A 13,338-nucleotide genomic window follows, 5' to 3' on the forward strand; every position below is an offset into this window, starting at 1 on the left:
AAAACGAAAGAACCGATAACGACAGCAAATATATGATCTTAGTGGAAGAGAAGAACGATATAATTAGTCGATATATGATAAATCCAAATGCTCTCGACCATCGATGAATTACCATTACTAAAAGTGCAAGTTTACGTTACATTTCAAACACGTTAAGCAAAAATACAGTATAGTAATGACTTTATTGTTTTATACTTATTTAAAGGAGTGTCTTGAAAATTGTTTTATTTCGATATATTTATTAGAAATGATTTATTACAATAAAAAAAAGTTGCTTATTATCGCATCAGATTCCTCAGGGTGACTACAAGAGTTCACTGCCGCCCATGAGCTGTCTGGGTATCTGGTAGTTGGAGTAGACCCCGGCAAATCGAATAACCCAGCCGACACCATCGTAGTTGACCGTCTTGTGGAAACGGACTACCACTTGGCTGCGATTACTCTTATAGAACTTCGGGTTGTCCTCGCCACAAAAGCGTCTCACTTCAAGATCCTCTCCATTTTCTCCGTCCTTCTCCAGGATCTGCAAATAGTCCGTGTGACAGGTGGTCTTGGAGCCTAGATTAAAGACTGAATGGAAAGGAAAGAAAAGGTTAGTGAATCTGGCTAGTAAGTGAATCGGTAAACTAACTAGTTAATGTTATTTCATTTTTATTATTCAAATGGTTTAATATTCTGTACCCACCTTCGAATGTGAGAAGTACTTTATTATTGCTCGGAACCTGGACGATCCACTGGCACTCGGAGTTATTCCTTACATTGTTTGGATAAAAGGGATTGGTGAAGATGCCTTCGGTGTTGTAGAACTGTCCACCGCATCCGGGTCCCTTATCAATCGGACTGGCCAGATAGGTGAGATCTAGCATGGTCAAATAAGTGCCGGTCTTCACGTTCAACCGAAGTTGATCCGAATAGCTGAACAGGCTTTTGCCGACATCTACAAAGCTGCAGTCGCGCTGCAACGACTTATTGTCCTTGTCGAAGACCTCCAAATTCTCCAAATTGCAATCCCAAGTACCGAAAACCAATTCGGTGTAATACAAGCTGAGGGTGTGATTGGGCGGTGCACGAATATTGATGATGCAATCGGTCGTCTGCGATATACGCACTCTTCCCTGCAGGCCATCAAAGTTCAACTCACTGTTGGAGTTCGCCGAGGCCTTAACCTGGAATCCGGCACGTTGCTCCAAACTCTTTGACTGATACTTCAGGTACGCCTCGTCGTTATTGGCGTAATAAATGTCCGGCTTTGCGTTGCCGCAGTATACGTGTTCCTGGGCATAGTCAAAGTGGTTGCGTCTGGACGTCTGCCCATTAAAGACCAACTCGCTGCCAAAGCCCTGTTCCACTAGCTGAGCGTCCTACATACGTGATAGTAGTTTTGAAGGTAATGTATTAAATTAAAAGAAATTATTATTAAAAGGAACGTAAAAGATTAACTAACCCATAGTGCATATTTATAAATATACATATACAGTAAAAATGATAATTACCTCACCGTTGTAGATCTTCAAGAAGTCCTCTACACAGCTGCCGTTAGCATCGGGTCCATGGAGATCAAAACTGACGAAAGTGACCTTTATCGGTGAATCGCTTTTGATTTTCCAGAAGCACGAAACTCCATTGGCGTAGTTACCGCCTGGCGTTCTTGGCGGAGAGTTAATAGTGACCTCCTTGGGTCCTCTGGTTCCTTCAGAGCTTAAAGTAATTATAGGACTACCGCAGAGTAGAGGAACAGCATTGATGGTCACCTCGAAACCGGAGTCATTAACCAAGTTATCAGTGACAAAACGCAGGAAGAGCGTATGCCTGGATGTGGTTATGGTGGGTGGCTGATCCTGGCCACAGAAACGCCCAATGATATCGGCAAAGGGTCCAGCGCCATCGCGCAACTCTACGTAATCCTTGAGGCAACCGTCCGACTTTTCCACATGGAAGTTACTGAACTGCAGTCTGATCTGCTGATCCACGTTCACCCGGAAAACGATATGACAGTCCAAATTGGGATCATAACCGTTGGTGTTATAGAATTTGCTAAATACATATCGCAGCGATCCATTCAGCGATATCTTTTCGTCACAATTTGGCATCACGCGGACCAGAGCACGGAATCCCCTAGAAGGATCCCGATCATCCGAGAAACTGTGTATGATGCCTCGCTCCTCTGGAATACTGATCACTGGCAGGTCCTCATTCATGCGACCGCAGAAACGACCCCGCCTCTGTCGCTCATCTGGAATCGATCCGGAGAACACTTCGACGCCATCGTAGGCACAATTGGAATGGGGCTCGAAGTCAAGGAGTTCGAACTTAATGGTAAATTTGTGACCCGCGGCGGCAGTTAGATTCCAATAGCAATCACTACCGGGAGGTAGGGTGTTATCCGTATGCTGCCTGGGTGATTCGACTACTGCATTTTGGGTGATAACACCACCGCAAAGGCGACTGCTATAGCGCAATGTAAAGCCCCGACCGGAGTAGCTGCTGTCTGTTTGGAACAGTAGATTAATGGATTCCTTGGCCCTGTATTCGTGGTTATGCTTCATGCCGCAGAGAATGGCCTGTTCGGGATCTTTGTCCTTATCCTTCGTGGTCACCGTAACATTGTCGAAGACACAAACCGATATCGGTGCCTGTTCCAGATCGAATTGTACAAAGCTGATTAAGACACCGCCCGTCGAAGGATTCCTGGGGACTATCGTCCAGTTGCATCGCAGATTTCTCTCATAGTTATCCGGATAACCTGGACTAGACAGCTCCTGATCTTCATCGTCGGCGTACAAAAGGCCACCGCAATTCCTCTCAAATCTAGCCAAAAAACCATCGCCAACCACATCGGCATCGGAACGGAAGATTAGGCGCAGATAAGGAGATGTGGTGTTTATCATCTCCGGTGGAACACGTCCGCAAATTCTCTTAATATCGGTCCAATTTCCAGCAGAATCATTGCGCTGTTGCACAAGCAGATAGTCCTTAGTGCATCCAGGACTGTCCTCGATGTAGAATCGATCTTGGAAAGTGATACCGATGTGATAGCCCTTTCCCGCCTCCACCTCCCAAATGCACTCCACATTGTTCTTGTATTGCTCATTAAATTCGATGGCCCTATACGGATACGTCAACTTGCCTCCGCATCCCGATCCGTATTTTATGGAAACATTGAAGGTAGCATTGGGAGAGAAGGTATCGGAGTGGTATTCCAGGAATAGACCACGCTCCACCACCATGTTCACAGCGGTCGGCTGGTTACAGAACATTCCCAGCGATGGTGAATTCTGATCGGGTCCATTGTAGATCTGCATAGAACAAAAATTATAATATTTTTATAATATTTTAGAAGCAAAGACTAAAAAGCTACTTACTTTAATATAGTGATGCATGCATGGGGATTCTGTAGATCCTGTAGCTGGAAGTGAAGTTGGTAGATAGACATCATACACCGACACCTCCAGTTGAATGTCTTGCAGCACCACGTCATCCTCGCCACTGCCATCTGAATAGGGTCCAATGGCCCAGGCACAGTCGATAGCACCCTGAACCGACTTCATTCCTGATGGCTGTTGCACCGTTGTATTGTCGCCCGGTTCCAGGATATAAACTCCGCCGCATGACTGCATACTGTAGCCCAAAACTAGATTGGTCAACATGTTGCGACTGGAGCCTGAAACCACCAGATCGATGGGGAAGGGCACCCGGATAGAGGGCAACGGTTTGCCCGAGACTTGGTAGCTACAGAGGATACGCTGCATCAACTGATCTTCCTGATCCACTCGGTTTATTTTAAGCGGCGAGAGGAGGGCGCAGAGATGACTATTCGCCATCATCGGAGAAGAGGTATTGTATTCCTTCACCTGAAAGGAGGTCATTAGGAAGGGAATCAAGATGTTACCATAGTTCTTCATATGCCAAAAAATAAAAATTAATTTGTTGATAAAATCACTTCACAGGTTCATTCGATAAAATGAATACAATTTTTCAGGATCACTTACCTGAATTAGGACTGTGCTATTAACGACTGGTTCTATTTTGTAGCTGCAGTGGATTAGATTGCTGATATTGAGGCGCTGGAACCGCATCTCCTTGGCCACATTTGGCTGGAAGTTTAATCGCTGGCAAGTACTGACGCCGAAGGCAGTGAATCGTAGCTTAATCCCGTGATTAGGTCCAATAGGTAATAGAAATGCATCGATGCCCATCGTATTGTCGGTAGACTCCACTTGCGCGGGCGGATTGCTGTGGTAGCGCCCCAGGACGGACTGCATCTTGAAATCGTTGGCCACGGTAAGGCGACCGCGGAATCCAAAAGTTACCGCTGGCCATTGCCCGGCAGTTCCGTTCCTCATCGAGCCCGTGTTAAAGTCAAGGATCTCCAGACGCACTCTCATACCCTTCGGTACTTCCACGTGCCAAACGCAGTGCATGGGATGAGGAACACCCACCGGATATCCAGGTGTCTGAAGAACGCCGACCGATCCGTAAATAGTCTGAGAGCAACGAGAACCCAGGGTGCTATACTTTAAGCGAAAGCCTACATTATCTTCCGGAATGCCGCCCCGAAAACGATACCGCAACACAATCTTATTGGTTTCGCTTATCAAGTGCTTCTCCGTTTTACCGCAGAGCATAAGTGAGTCCACAACTTTCTCCTCGCCATCTATTCCAAAGGCATCCATTTCCTCCATAAATAGATGATTTTGCTGAGAGCAGCTGCCGTTAGCCAACTCTGGTATATTGATATATTCAAATTCCATATCCATTGTGCTGCCCTTCTCCAGTTCGATGGTGTACACACATTCCTGTAGCTGTTTATCCGCCTCGTGAATAACCAGGAGATTGCGTGGCGGTGAGGCTATAACTCCCTCTGGACTATGGAATGACCCGCCGCAACGAGCTAGACTTAAAGTGGCATTGAAACCTATATGTGGCTCGGAGACGTCGGTGAAGTAGCGGATTCTCAACTGATTGCCGGTGGAGTAGATCGAGTTCGGTTTCCGTTTTCCGCAATAGCGACCGATCTCCGGTTTCAGCTCCGTACTACCATCGTTGATTAGTACGAATTCCTGTTCGCATTCTCGGGACTCCCCATTAGCTTCGACCAAATCGAACGTACCCTGGAAGTGCAGCATTATACGGTGCTCTGGCGGCGCTTCAACGACCCAAATGCATTCGGAGTGAGGATGCGGCAGGTGTGGATAGTAAGGTGTACTAATAATATGCTCATCTGAGGCGGTGGTCAGACGAATTTTGCCAGAGCAGGCATGACCCAGTTCCTCGAAGCGGAAGGACATCAAGAAACGCGGTGGGTTCGCAAAATGAAACTTCACATAAGCCTTATTCGATGTGGTGTTTAGTACTTCGTTTACGACATCCTCACAATATTTACCCCTACCCAAAAAGGGTGAGTCCTCGTCGTTGCCATTGCGTAGTATAAGATAGTTCCGGCAGTCACTCGATCCTCCATTTACGTTGTTTTGCAATTGAAAGTCGGGAAAATCGATCTTGATCCTTCGCCCCTGGCGCACCTTTATGGTCCACACACAATCTGAGTAAGGCCGGGGATTAAAGGCCATAACCTCAGTTATATTAACCTGTCCATTTGAGGTCGTTAGTTCTGATCCGCAAGCCGTTCGTACCACACTATTGAATCCCGTCTTGTTCACACTGACATCCGTGGTGAACTCTACCCTAAGATAGGGCTTTCCGTGGAACATCCTCGCAGTCGATTCCGTGGGCAGAGTACATAGTTTTTTCATTTCCGACCAATTCTGTAGATCATTACTGCTTAAGATCTTTACATAATCCGCTATGCACTCGTTTTCACCTCCAAATATCTCCAGATCGATTTGACTGAACATGATGACCGCATGTAAAGCCGGATTTGAGGGAACCAAGCTCCAAGCACACTGTATCCCCCTATCGTAGCCATTGGGATAACCGGGTGAGTGGAAACCGATAACTGGTCGATCAATGGTTATTAACTGGCGGCCACAAACACGCATCTGTTCCTCCGCCGTGCGATTTGAGCGCAGGGCCTCCTTGGACAACCGCTGCCAACTCAACCGGAAGGGACCTCGGTTACTCTCGAAGTAGACCACATTCGTGCTAGAACGGATGGGTTCGTCTGGATTCGTCACCTCGATGCGAGCTCCAATCTCCGAATAACCGTCGTAAAATCGCAAATGTGGCTGATCAATATCCTTTAGATGGAGCACTGATATTACCACCACGTAATCCTTGTCTACAGTTATCCGCCAGCTATATGGCTCTGAATCCAGGAACTTCGTTGGATAATGTGGCGACTCAATGTAGCCATCAGTGCCATTCACCTCGTTGTGGTGGTCTAAATATAATACAAATCATTAGCAAATCATTTTGCCGTTGCAAAGTCGAGTTAATATACTTACCGTAGTTGTAAGAAGCCATAAATCCCTCGCCCACAATGTCATCGTCGCTCTTAAACTTCATCCAGATGGAGGTGGATGAGGAAATAGTTCCAGGTAACTCATTGCCGCAATATACCCCGATGAGTTTTCCCCTTTCCGATTCCTCGCGCACCTCTAGATAGTCCCGATTACAGCCGTCCGACTTTTCTATGTCCATCGACTCCAGTGTAAGACTGAGAGAATTGCCTAGAGAGGCTGTCAGGTACCAGATACACTCAATATTTGGCGGATACGTGGACGGGTAAAACGGTGATGTGAATTTGCCGGAGATTGCGTTATAGATGCTGCCACAGGTCGAGTCCATGATCATGTAATTTGCCTCGAACTCTTCTACGATCTGCAGCGGCACAGCAACGGTCAGAACATTTCCAACAGAGATCACTGCTGGAGGTTGCGTGCGACAGTACTGGATACGTGGAGTTCCTTTTGCCTCCGTGCCTTCGTAGATCTTCACACCCACCGGCATACAGTCACCCTCTGTGGCATATTGGATGTCAACTTCATGGCGTAGCTTGAGATGCGTGGGCGTTAAGACGATATGTTTTTTGGGGTCTTGAGCCTGAAACACCCACAAACATGTCTCGTTCCGCGGTGCCTGACGGGTCAGTTGGACGTAATCCATCAGCGAGTCGTCAGTGATTATCTACAATGTGGTTAATGAAATATAAATTCCATATATGTTCTATAATATTGAAATAAACCCACCGTTTGGCCACAAGACTCGTGGAAGTGCATCTGAAATCCCTTCTTAGAGACGCTGTCATCACTGATGAATCGCACCACTGCCAAATTGCTGGTGGACGTCCACAAGCGATCTTCTTCCACTTCATCGTTGCAGATTTTGAACAGTCTCTGACCATCACTGTCGTCTTCAGCCACATCGAAGCCCTCCAAATAATCAAATCCACAATCATAGCCAGTCTCCAGTTCAACATCGTGTAGCTCAAAAACGATCTGGTGGTATGGTGACACTTCCAACTGCCACTCGCAATTACTATTGGCGGGATATTTCAACGGGTAGTTAGGTGATTGGATCACTCCATTTCGGGCTGAAATTTTGCCACCACAAGCTGTGGGAAATAAAGACAAAGACCAAATGTTAAAGATCTTAAGGAAAGAGTTCTACCTTGCCATTATTATCCAAATCTTTCCACTTAATCAAAACCAATATACATATCCAAAAATATAATTACCTGCTTTCACAGTTCGATAGGTGGCCTCAAAGCCTTGTCCATTGCTTGAAGCGTCCGAGCTGAAACGGACGTGCATCCTGTGGCCGGAACTGGTGAAAACCAACTTTTGCGTTGATCCACAATGTCGTTCATGGATCTCCACATGATCTTTATGGTTGGACACCTAAAACCATTGAAAAAGTATTACAAATCGTTAGAAACCAATCAGCAAGCACCCAGCTCACCGACAAGGCATCCTTAGTACAATTGGGGCTCTCCTGAAGATCCATATCGTTGATCGTAAGCTCTATGACGCTATCCTGCTGGACTGTGATTAGCCAGTAGCATTCCACGTCGTTGGGATACATTTTCGGATAGTTCGGCGAATGGAAGGACCCACTTTCGCCACGTAGTTCCTCAAAGCAGCCATCAATACGGTAGTCCAGTTGAAAGTTCACAGTGCTGGCATTGTGGAGGACGGTTAATACTGTTCCACTAATATTCAGTGGCCCTGTGGTGATTATGTTCTTAATATTACTGCCATCTACGATGTACAAGCCACTGGGAATGGGGGAACTTATTATGTGCTCCTCGTGTCGCTCCCAATGGGATACTTCCAGGCGAATATGATTGCCCTTGGGCGCACGAATTGTCCAGCTGCAATTGATGGGTATTGTTTCCCAGAAGGGTTCCATGTAGTTAAGACTCTCAATGGTTCCAGAGGTGGCTGTTAGGTTTCTCACGCAATCTGCCTTATATGAAATTTTAAATCCACGGAAGGCATTGGACGAATCGGTTTGGAAAACGATAGTGGCTATGCTAGTCTCCAGCTTGATGAGTTTATTCTTTACATCCCCGTTGTTGCATAACATTTTATCTGGATTTTGATTGGATTGTTTAATTCCCGAGTAGATCTTCACACTGTCGTAATAGCAGTCACTTAAACTTTCCAGTTCCATATCCTCGATTATCAGCAAGATGCCCGATCCGGGATGCACATTAATCCGCCACTCGCAATATGCCATGTGTGGATACGTCATCGGGTACCTGGGCGAAGAGATGGCGCCGGTATTAGACCGAAGAATACCACCGCATCCAATGGCAAAGACTCGCCAGCGCAGCCGGAAGCCACGACCATTAATCGCGGCATCCGAGTGGAAGTGGAGCCTCATCTCGTTAGAAAAGCTTGGTATCCGCGTGGGTATGTTCTGGCCACAGAAGCTTCCTATAAGCGGAGAATCTATACTGCCACCATTCCTTATTTCCAAATAATCCGCCGAACAGTTCGACGATTGTTCCATATCAAAGATCTCTATCTGAATCTCTAACTGTTGACCAACGGATCCGGTCACCCGCCATACGCAATCCAAGTTGGTTAAATATTTGGCAGGATAGCCCGGAGAGGTTAACTCACCGCTAGAAGCGTGAATCAAGCCACCGCAATTGGCGCGATCCTCAAAAGTGTAAGTCAAATCAAAGCCGCCGTCCGAGTCGCTGTAGTCGGAGACAAACTTTAGGACAATCTGTCTCGAGTAGCTGATTAGATCCTCCGGAACACTCCTGCCACAGTATTTGGCCAGAGGCATGACATCCTTATCGCCCACCTGGGCTCGCAGGCTGTCATAGATCTCCAAATAGTCAAACAAGCACTCCGGAGAATGTTCCAAACTGAAGCTGTTCCAATGCAGGCGGATTGCTTTGTTGGGTGGTGCCATTATCACCCAATAGCATTCGGCTTCTGCGTTATAAGAGCCATACGCATCCACAGGCAGCCGGATGTGGTCGCCAGACCGAGTGTGCACTCCGCCACATTTCTCGCTGTCCGCAGGCAGTGCTCTGTAGCTGAACTTGAAGCCACGTCCCTCGCTATCCTTATCAGTGGTGAGGTGGAGCTGCAGGTAGTTGGTCTTACTGACAAAGTCCTCTGCTGGCTGATTCTTGGCACAGTAGGGTCCTAGAATCTGGCGGTTTACTCCATCGTTGATCTGCGGACAGTAGAAAATGTTATGAGAATGAATGTTTCCAAAACTAAATGGCTCATCCTAACATCTGGGATATGAATCGAATGAAACTCACTCTCAAATTGGTGGACAAACAGCTCTTATCATCTTCGTCCTCGTCGATATCTTTGCTAGTCAGCTGAAAATCGATCCTATTCAGACTGATCACCAAATTTTCGGCCGTTTTAATCGTATAAGTGCATAGCCGATCAGTTCTGGTTAGATTGGGATACCCTGGCGAGGTAATTACGCCCTGGTCACTGTCAAAAACAAAGTCACAGGCCAATCGGTAGTTTAGCTGGAAGCTACCCGCAAGGGCATAAAACTTGATCTTGACGCGATTAAACATTGAGGTGTAAGCCGGAGGATTGGCACGTGCCGCATCCGATCCGCAGATCTTTTCCTGTAGTATAGAACTACCCTCATCCGTAACATCCAGCACTTCGATACAGTCCTGTGACTCCAGCTTCAGACTCGTAAACTGAATGGCTATCTGCTCGCCCACGGCCAATTGGATGTCATATTCGCAAGAAACACCTCCAGATTCAGTATTGGCCGATGATGACTCAGAAATGGTACCCTCTCTGGCAGTATAGACTCCACCGCAGCCTGGTACACGCTCCTCCACAGAGTAGTGCAGCTGGAAGCCCGTATCGCTGCCATCTGCATCTGAATGAAAGTGTATCTCCGCCATGTGAGTGGGCAAAAGCAGTGGCGCGGGTGCCCCGCTGGTGCAGAACTTTGCTAGTTCCCGTGCTGAAATGATGTCTTTGATCTGAAATAGAATTAACAGGATGAAATCGTATATAACAAGCAGTGACCAGAAAGTGTTTCATTGATCGCTCACCTTAACGTAATCAAAATTGCAACTATCGTGCTGCTCCAGTTGGAGGCTAAAGAAAGTCAGCTTAATGCGTTTGCTGGTGGGAGCCACTAGTTGCCACCGGCAGTCTCGATTCTTAGGGTAATTACCCGGTGATCCCGGCGAGGCGAGTGTGCCATGGGTCTCAAAATCCAAACGGCCGCCACACTGCGGCGGCATTGAATTCCACGAGAGATCGAAACCCTCCTTAGCCGTCGAGTTGTCGGATCGGAACCAAAGATATAGTTGATTTCCAGATGAAACGATATTTCCTCCATGGGGCAAATGGTTTCCACAGAAGCGTCCAATTATCTGGGCAGCTGCTGATCGACCATCGTTAATCTGTAGCCAATCGAAACGACATTCCGTCGAGTCCTCCACATCAAAAGAGTTGAATGTTACATTGACTACCAGGGATTCGTTGGTTCTGATTACCCAGGCGCACTGGGAATTGTGGTCGTATCCGACTCCATCTGTGGGATACCTTAATCTGCCACTTGGGGCACTCAGCAGGCCGTTGCAACTGCTGAATCGCGTCTCGCATAGACGTCCCCTATAGCCCGGCAAACACTGGCAGATAAAACCATTTACGCCAGCGGTTGTCGGAAGGCAGCGTCCACCATTCTTGCACGGATGCAGATCGCAAGGACTTGGCATTGGCTCACATATCGGCTTACGGAATCCAGCGGGACATAGACAGGTAAAGTTTGAGGGTCCGGCGTCCAAGCAAATGCCATCGTTCTGTTCAAAGATACAAAAATTTCAAACCAAATGAACTAACACGACAGGTTATAGTTACTCACCAGACAGGGATTTCCAAGGCAATTCGAAGTGGTCCCATTGACGCAGCCATTTGGACCATATCCTGTTCCGACCATGCCAGCCGGACATCTGCAGGATATAGTTCCTGATATCAAGAAGCAGCTGGCTGAGGGATAGCAAGCATTGTTGCCCACCGGACACTGTATGGGAGCTTGTCCGGTCGGATTATTGAAGTCCTGGGCAGCTCTCTCACACTGCCGTCCATCGCCAGTCCAGCCAATTGGACACTCACCGCAATGATACGATCCGTAGGTATTTATGCAATCCACCTTGGGATTAAGACTGCAGCCACCATTATTAGTTTGGCATTCGTCCAGATCTCGGCAGTTTATTCCATTCCCAGTCAAGCCGGCGGCACAGGGACCGCAGGTGAAACTTCCCGGCAGATTAATACAGTGGGTTGAACATGGCTTATGGGCCGCCGAATCACTGCACTCGTCCACATCCTCGCCACAAACGGGAGTCAGCCCATTGGTCTTCCAACCTGGTTCACAGACGCAACGATAGCCGGCATCATCTGCACTTGGAATGCAGGATCCGTGGCCACACATTTCCCAGGCACTAGACTGCGAGCAATCGGCCTTACGCTGGGTGCAGTGCATTCCATACCAACCCGGCTGACACAAGCAACTATACGTTCCAAACTGATTCTGGCATTGTCCTCCGTTCTGGCAACCCAGATCGGTTCCTTCGAACAGGGCGCACTCGTTGACGTCCACATCGCACTTGGTGCCCTACAAAAAAAAAAAGGAGTAATGTCGTTTATTTAAGAAATAAATAAATTCGTGAATAATTATTTTTAATATTTTTATATACTTAGTACAAGTTTCTCTCTAGTAGGCACCTTCTGGAATTTTTTACCACTTCAGACGCCCCCTAATACTCCCCCATTTTTCTGGATTATCATAGATAAACGTTCAAATGTACGCATACACAGATACCCACCTCGAAGGACGGCCGGCATTGGCATCGGAATCCGTTGAAAGTGTTGTAGCAGGTGCCTCCGTTCTCGCAGGGTCCACTTGCACAGTTGTTGGTGTCCAACTGCGTCTTCATTCGGCTAACCCGGTTCTCCACCAACCTCAGTCGTGTCTGGAAACGCCGCATCAGAGCCATCGACATGCGAGTCCTGTTCCAAGAAAAAGTGAATTATTAAGGATATGACTAAGAAGTAGGTCAAATGTATTTTTGAAAACAAATCCCTTAAACAATCTGTCTGAGGATACGTTAATCAGGATTATCTATAAAGCTTCGCTCAACGATCAGAAATTTTTACCAGATTTCTTGGCTAAACTTGACTATCATATTAAAGGATAAGCATATCAGTCTGTATCCCAATAAACTACTATATTCTCAGAGTTTTAAATAGGTTTATAGCCTCATTATGCTTACCTGTTCTGTTGCTGTCGCAGCTTTAAACTCAAACCGTTGGCACCGAAAGCCTTTCTCTTGAAATCAGCCAGTTGATCTGCCAATTCCCGCACATCCACGAAGTCCTCGGCGGTGTTCCATTCATCCTTGGCACCACCGGGTCGCTTCTTGGAGCCACTGTTGGCCATTAACAGATCCATTACATCGTACTCCTCATTAATCAAAAGCCGCGAAGTTCCGCTCAGTCGAAAACTGATGTTACGATTGGCGCCCGACTCAAAAATCAAATTACCATCTTTACTTATAATTTTTGGCCTAAAAATGGTCGGTATTATATATAGAAAATCTAAGACAAAGATTTAAGCTATTTCAAATCCTTACGAATTGACAAAGCCTTCGGCCGAAGGCCATATATCCATGATAAAAAATATCGCCAAGCACAAGAGGAGTCTGCTCCTGGCAGATCCGTTCATTTTGTCACTTCAGTTTAGTAAGACACTAAAAAAAAAATTGTAAATCATTGGAAACACAAAAAAAAAAAGTAAGATCCGATCCGCTGGAATATCAACTGCCGACTGTGCTGCTCCCGGAGATCTTTACACGTAAAATCAACTCATTGCGGAGCGATGGGCGTTTTCCAAAAAAAACGCCCATTAAACCCGTCCGTT

General features: G+C 46.8%; 1 protein-coding gene across 1 annotated transcript; it reads right to left on the bottom strand.

Annotated features, from left to right (window-relative positions):
• Window positions 1–141: 141 nt before the first annotated feature.
• On the bottom strand, window positions 142–13,250 carry LOC108103148 (cubilin homolog). Its single transcript, XM_017208521.2, has 15 exons — window positions 13,052–13,250; window positions 12,692–12,985; window positions 12,245–12,428; window positions 11,281–12,033; window positions 10,463–11,218; window positions 9,692–10,390; window positions 7,861–9,600; window positions 7,637–7,799; window positions 7,149–7,513; window positions 6,405–7,086; window positions 3,990–6,340; window positions 3,363–3,851; window positions 1,494–3,296; window positions 686–1,361; window positions 142–570 (listed from the first exon to the last, which is right to left on the bottom strand). The coding sequence occupies exons 1-15, from the start codon at window positions 13,141–13,143 to the stop codon at window positions 305–307; spliced, it is 11,313 nt and encodes a 3,770-aa protein (XP_017064010.1). The 5' UTR covers window positions 13,144–13,250; the 3' UTR covers window positions 142–304.
• Between the last annotated feature and the right edge of the window lie 88 nt (window positions 13,251–13,338).

Source organism: Drosophila eugracilis, unplaced genomic scaffold, assembly GCF_018153835.1.
Source record: "Drosophila eugracilis isolate 14026-0451.02 unplaced genomic scaffold, ASM1815383v1 contig_649, whole genome shotgun sequence".
In the NCBI taxonomy this organism is placed as follows: Eukaryota; Metazoa; Arthropoda; class Insecta; order Diptera; family Drosophilidae; genus Drosophila; species Drosophila eugracilis.

Coding starts and splice junctions, on each gene's coding strand:
- LOC108103148 (XM_017208521.2), bottom strand. CDS start 13,143: ATGAACGGATCTGCCAGGAGCAGACTCCTCTTGTGCTTGGCGATATTT. Junction 12,034..12,244: donor AATGCCGGCCGTCCTTCGAG/GTGGGTATCTGT, acceptor TTTTTTTTGTAG/GGCACCAAGTGCGATGTGGA. Junction 3,852..3,989: donor ATAGCACAGTCCTAATTCAG/GTAAGTGATCCT, acceptor ACCTCCTTTCAG/GTGAAGGAATACAATACCTC.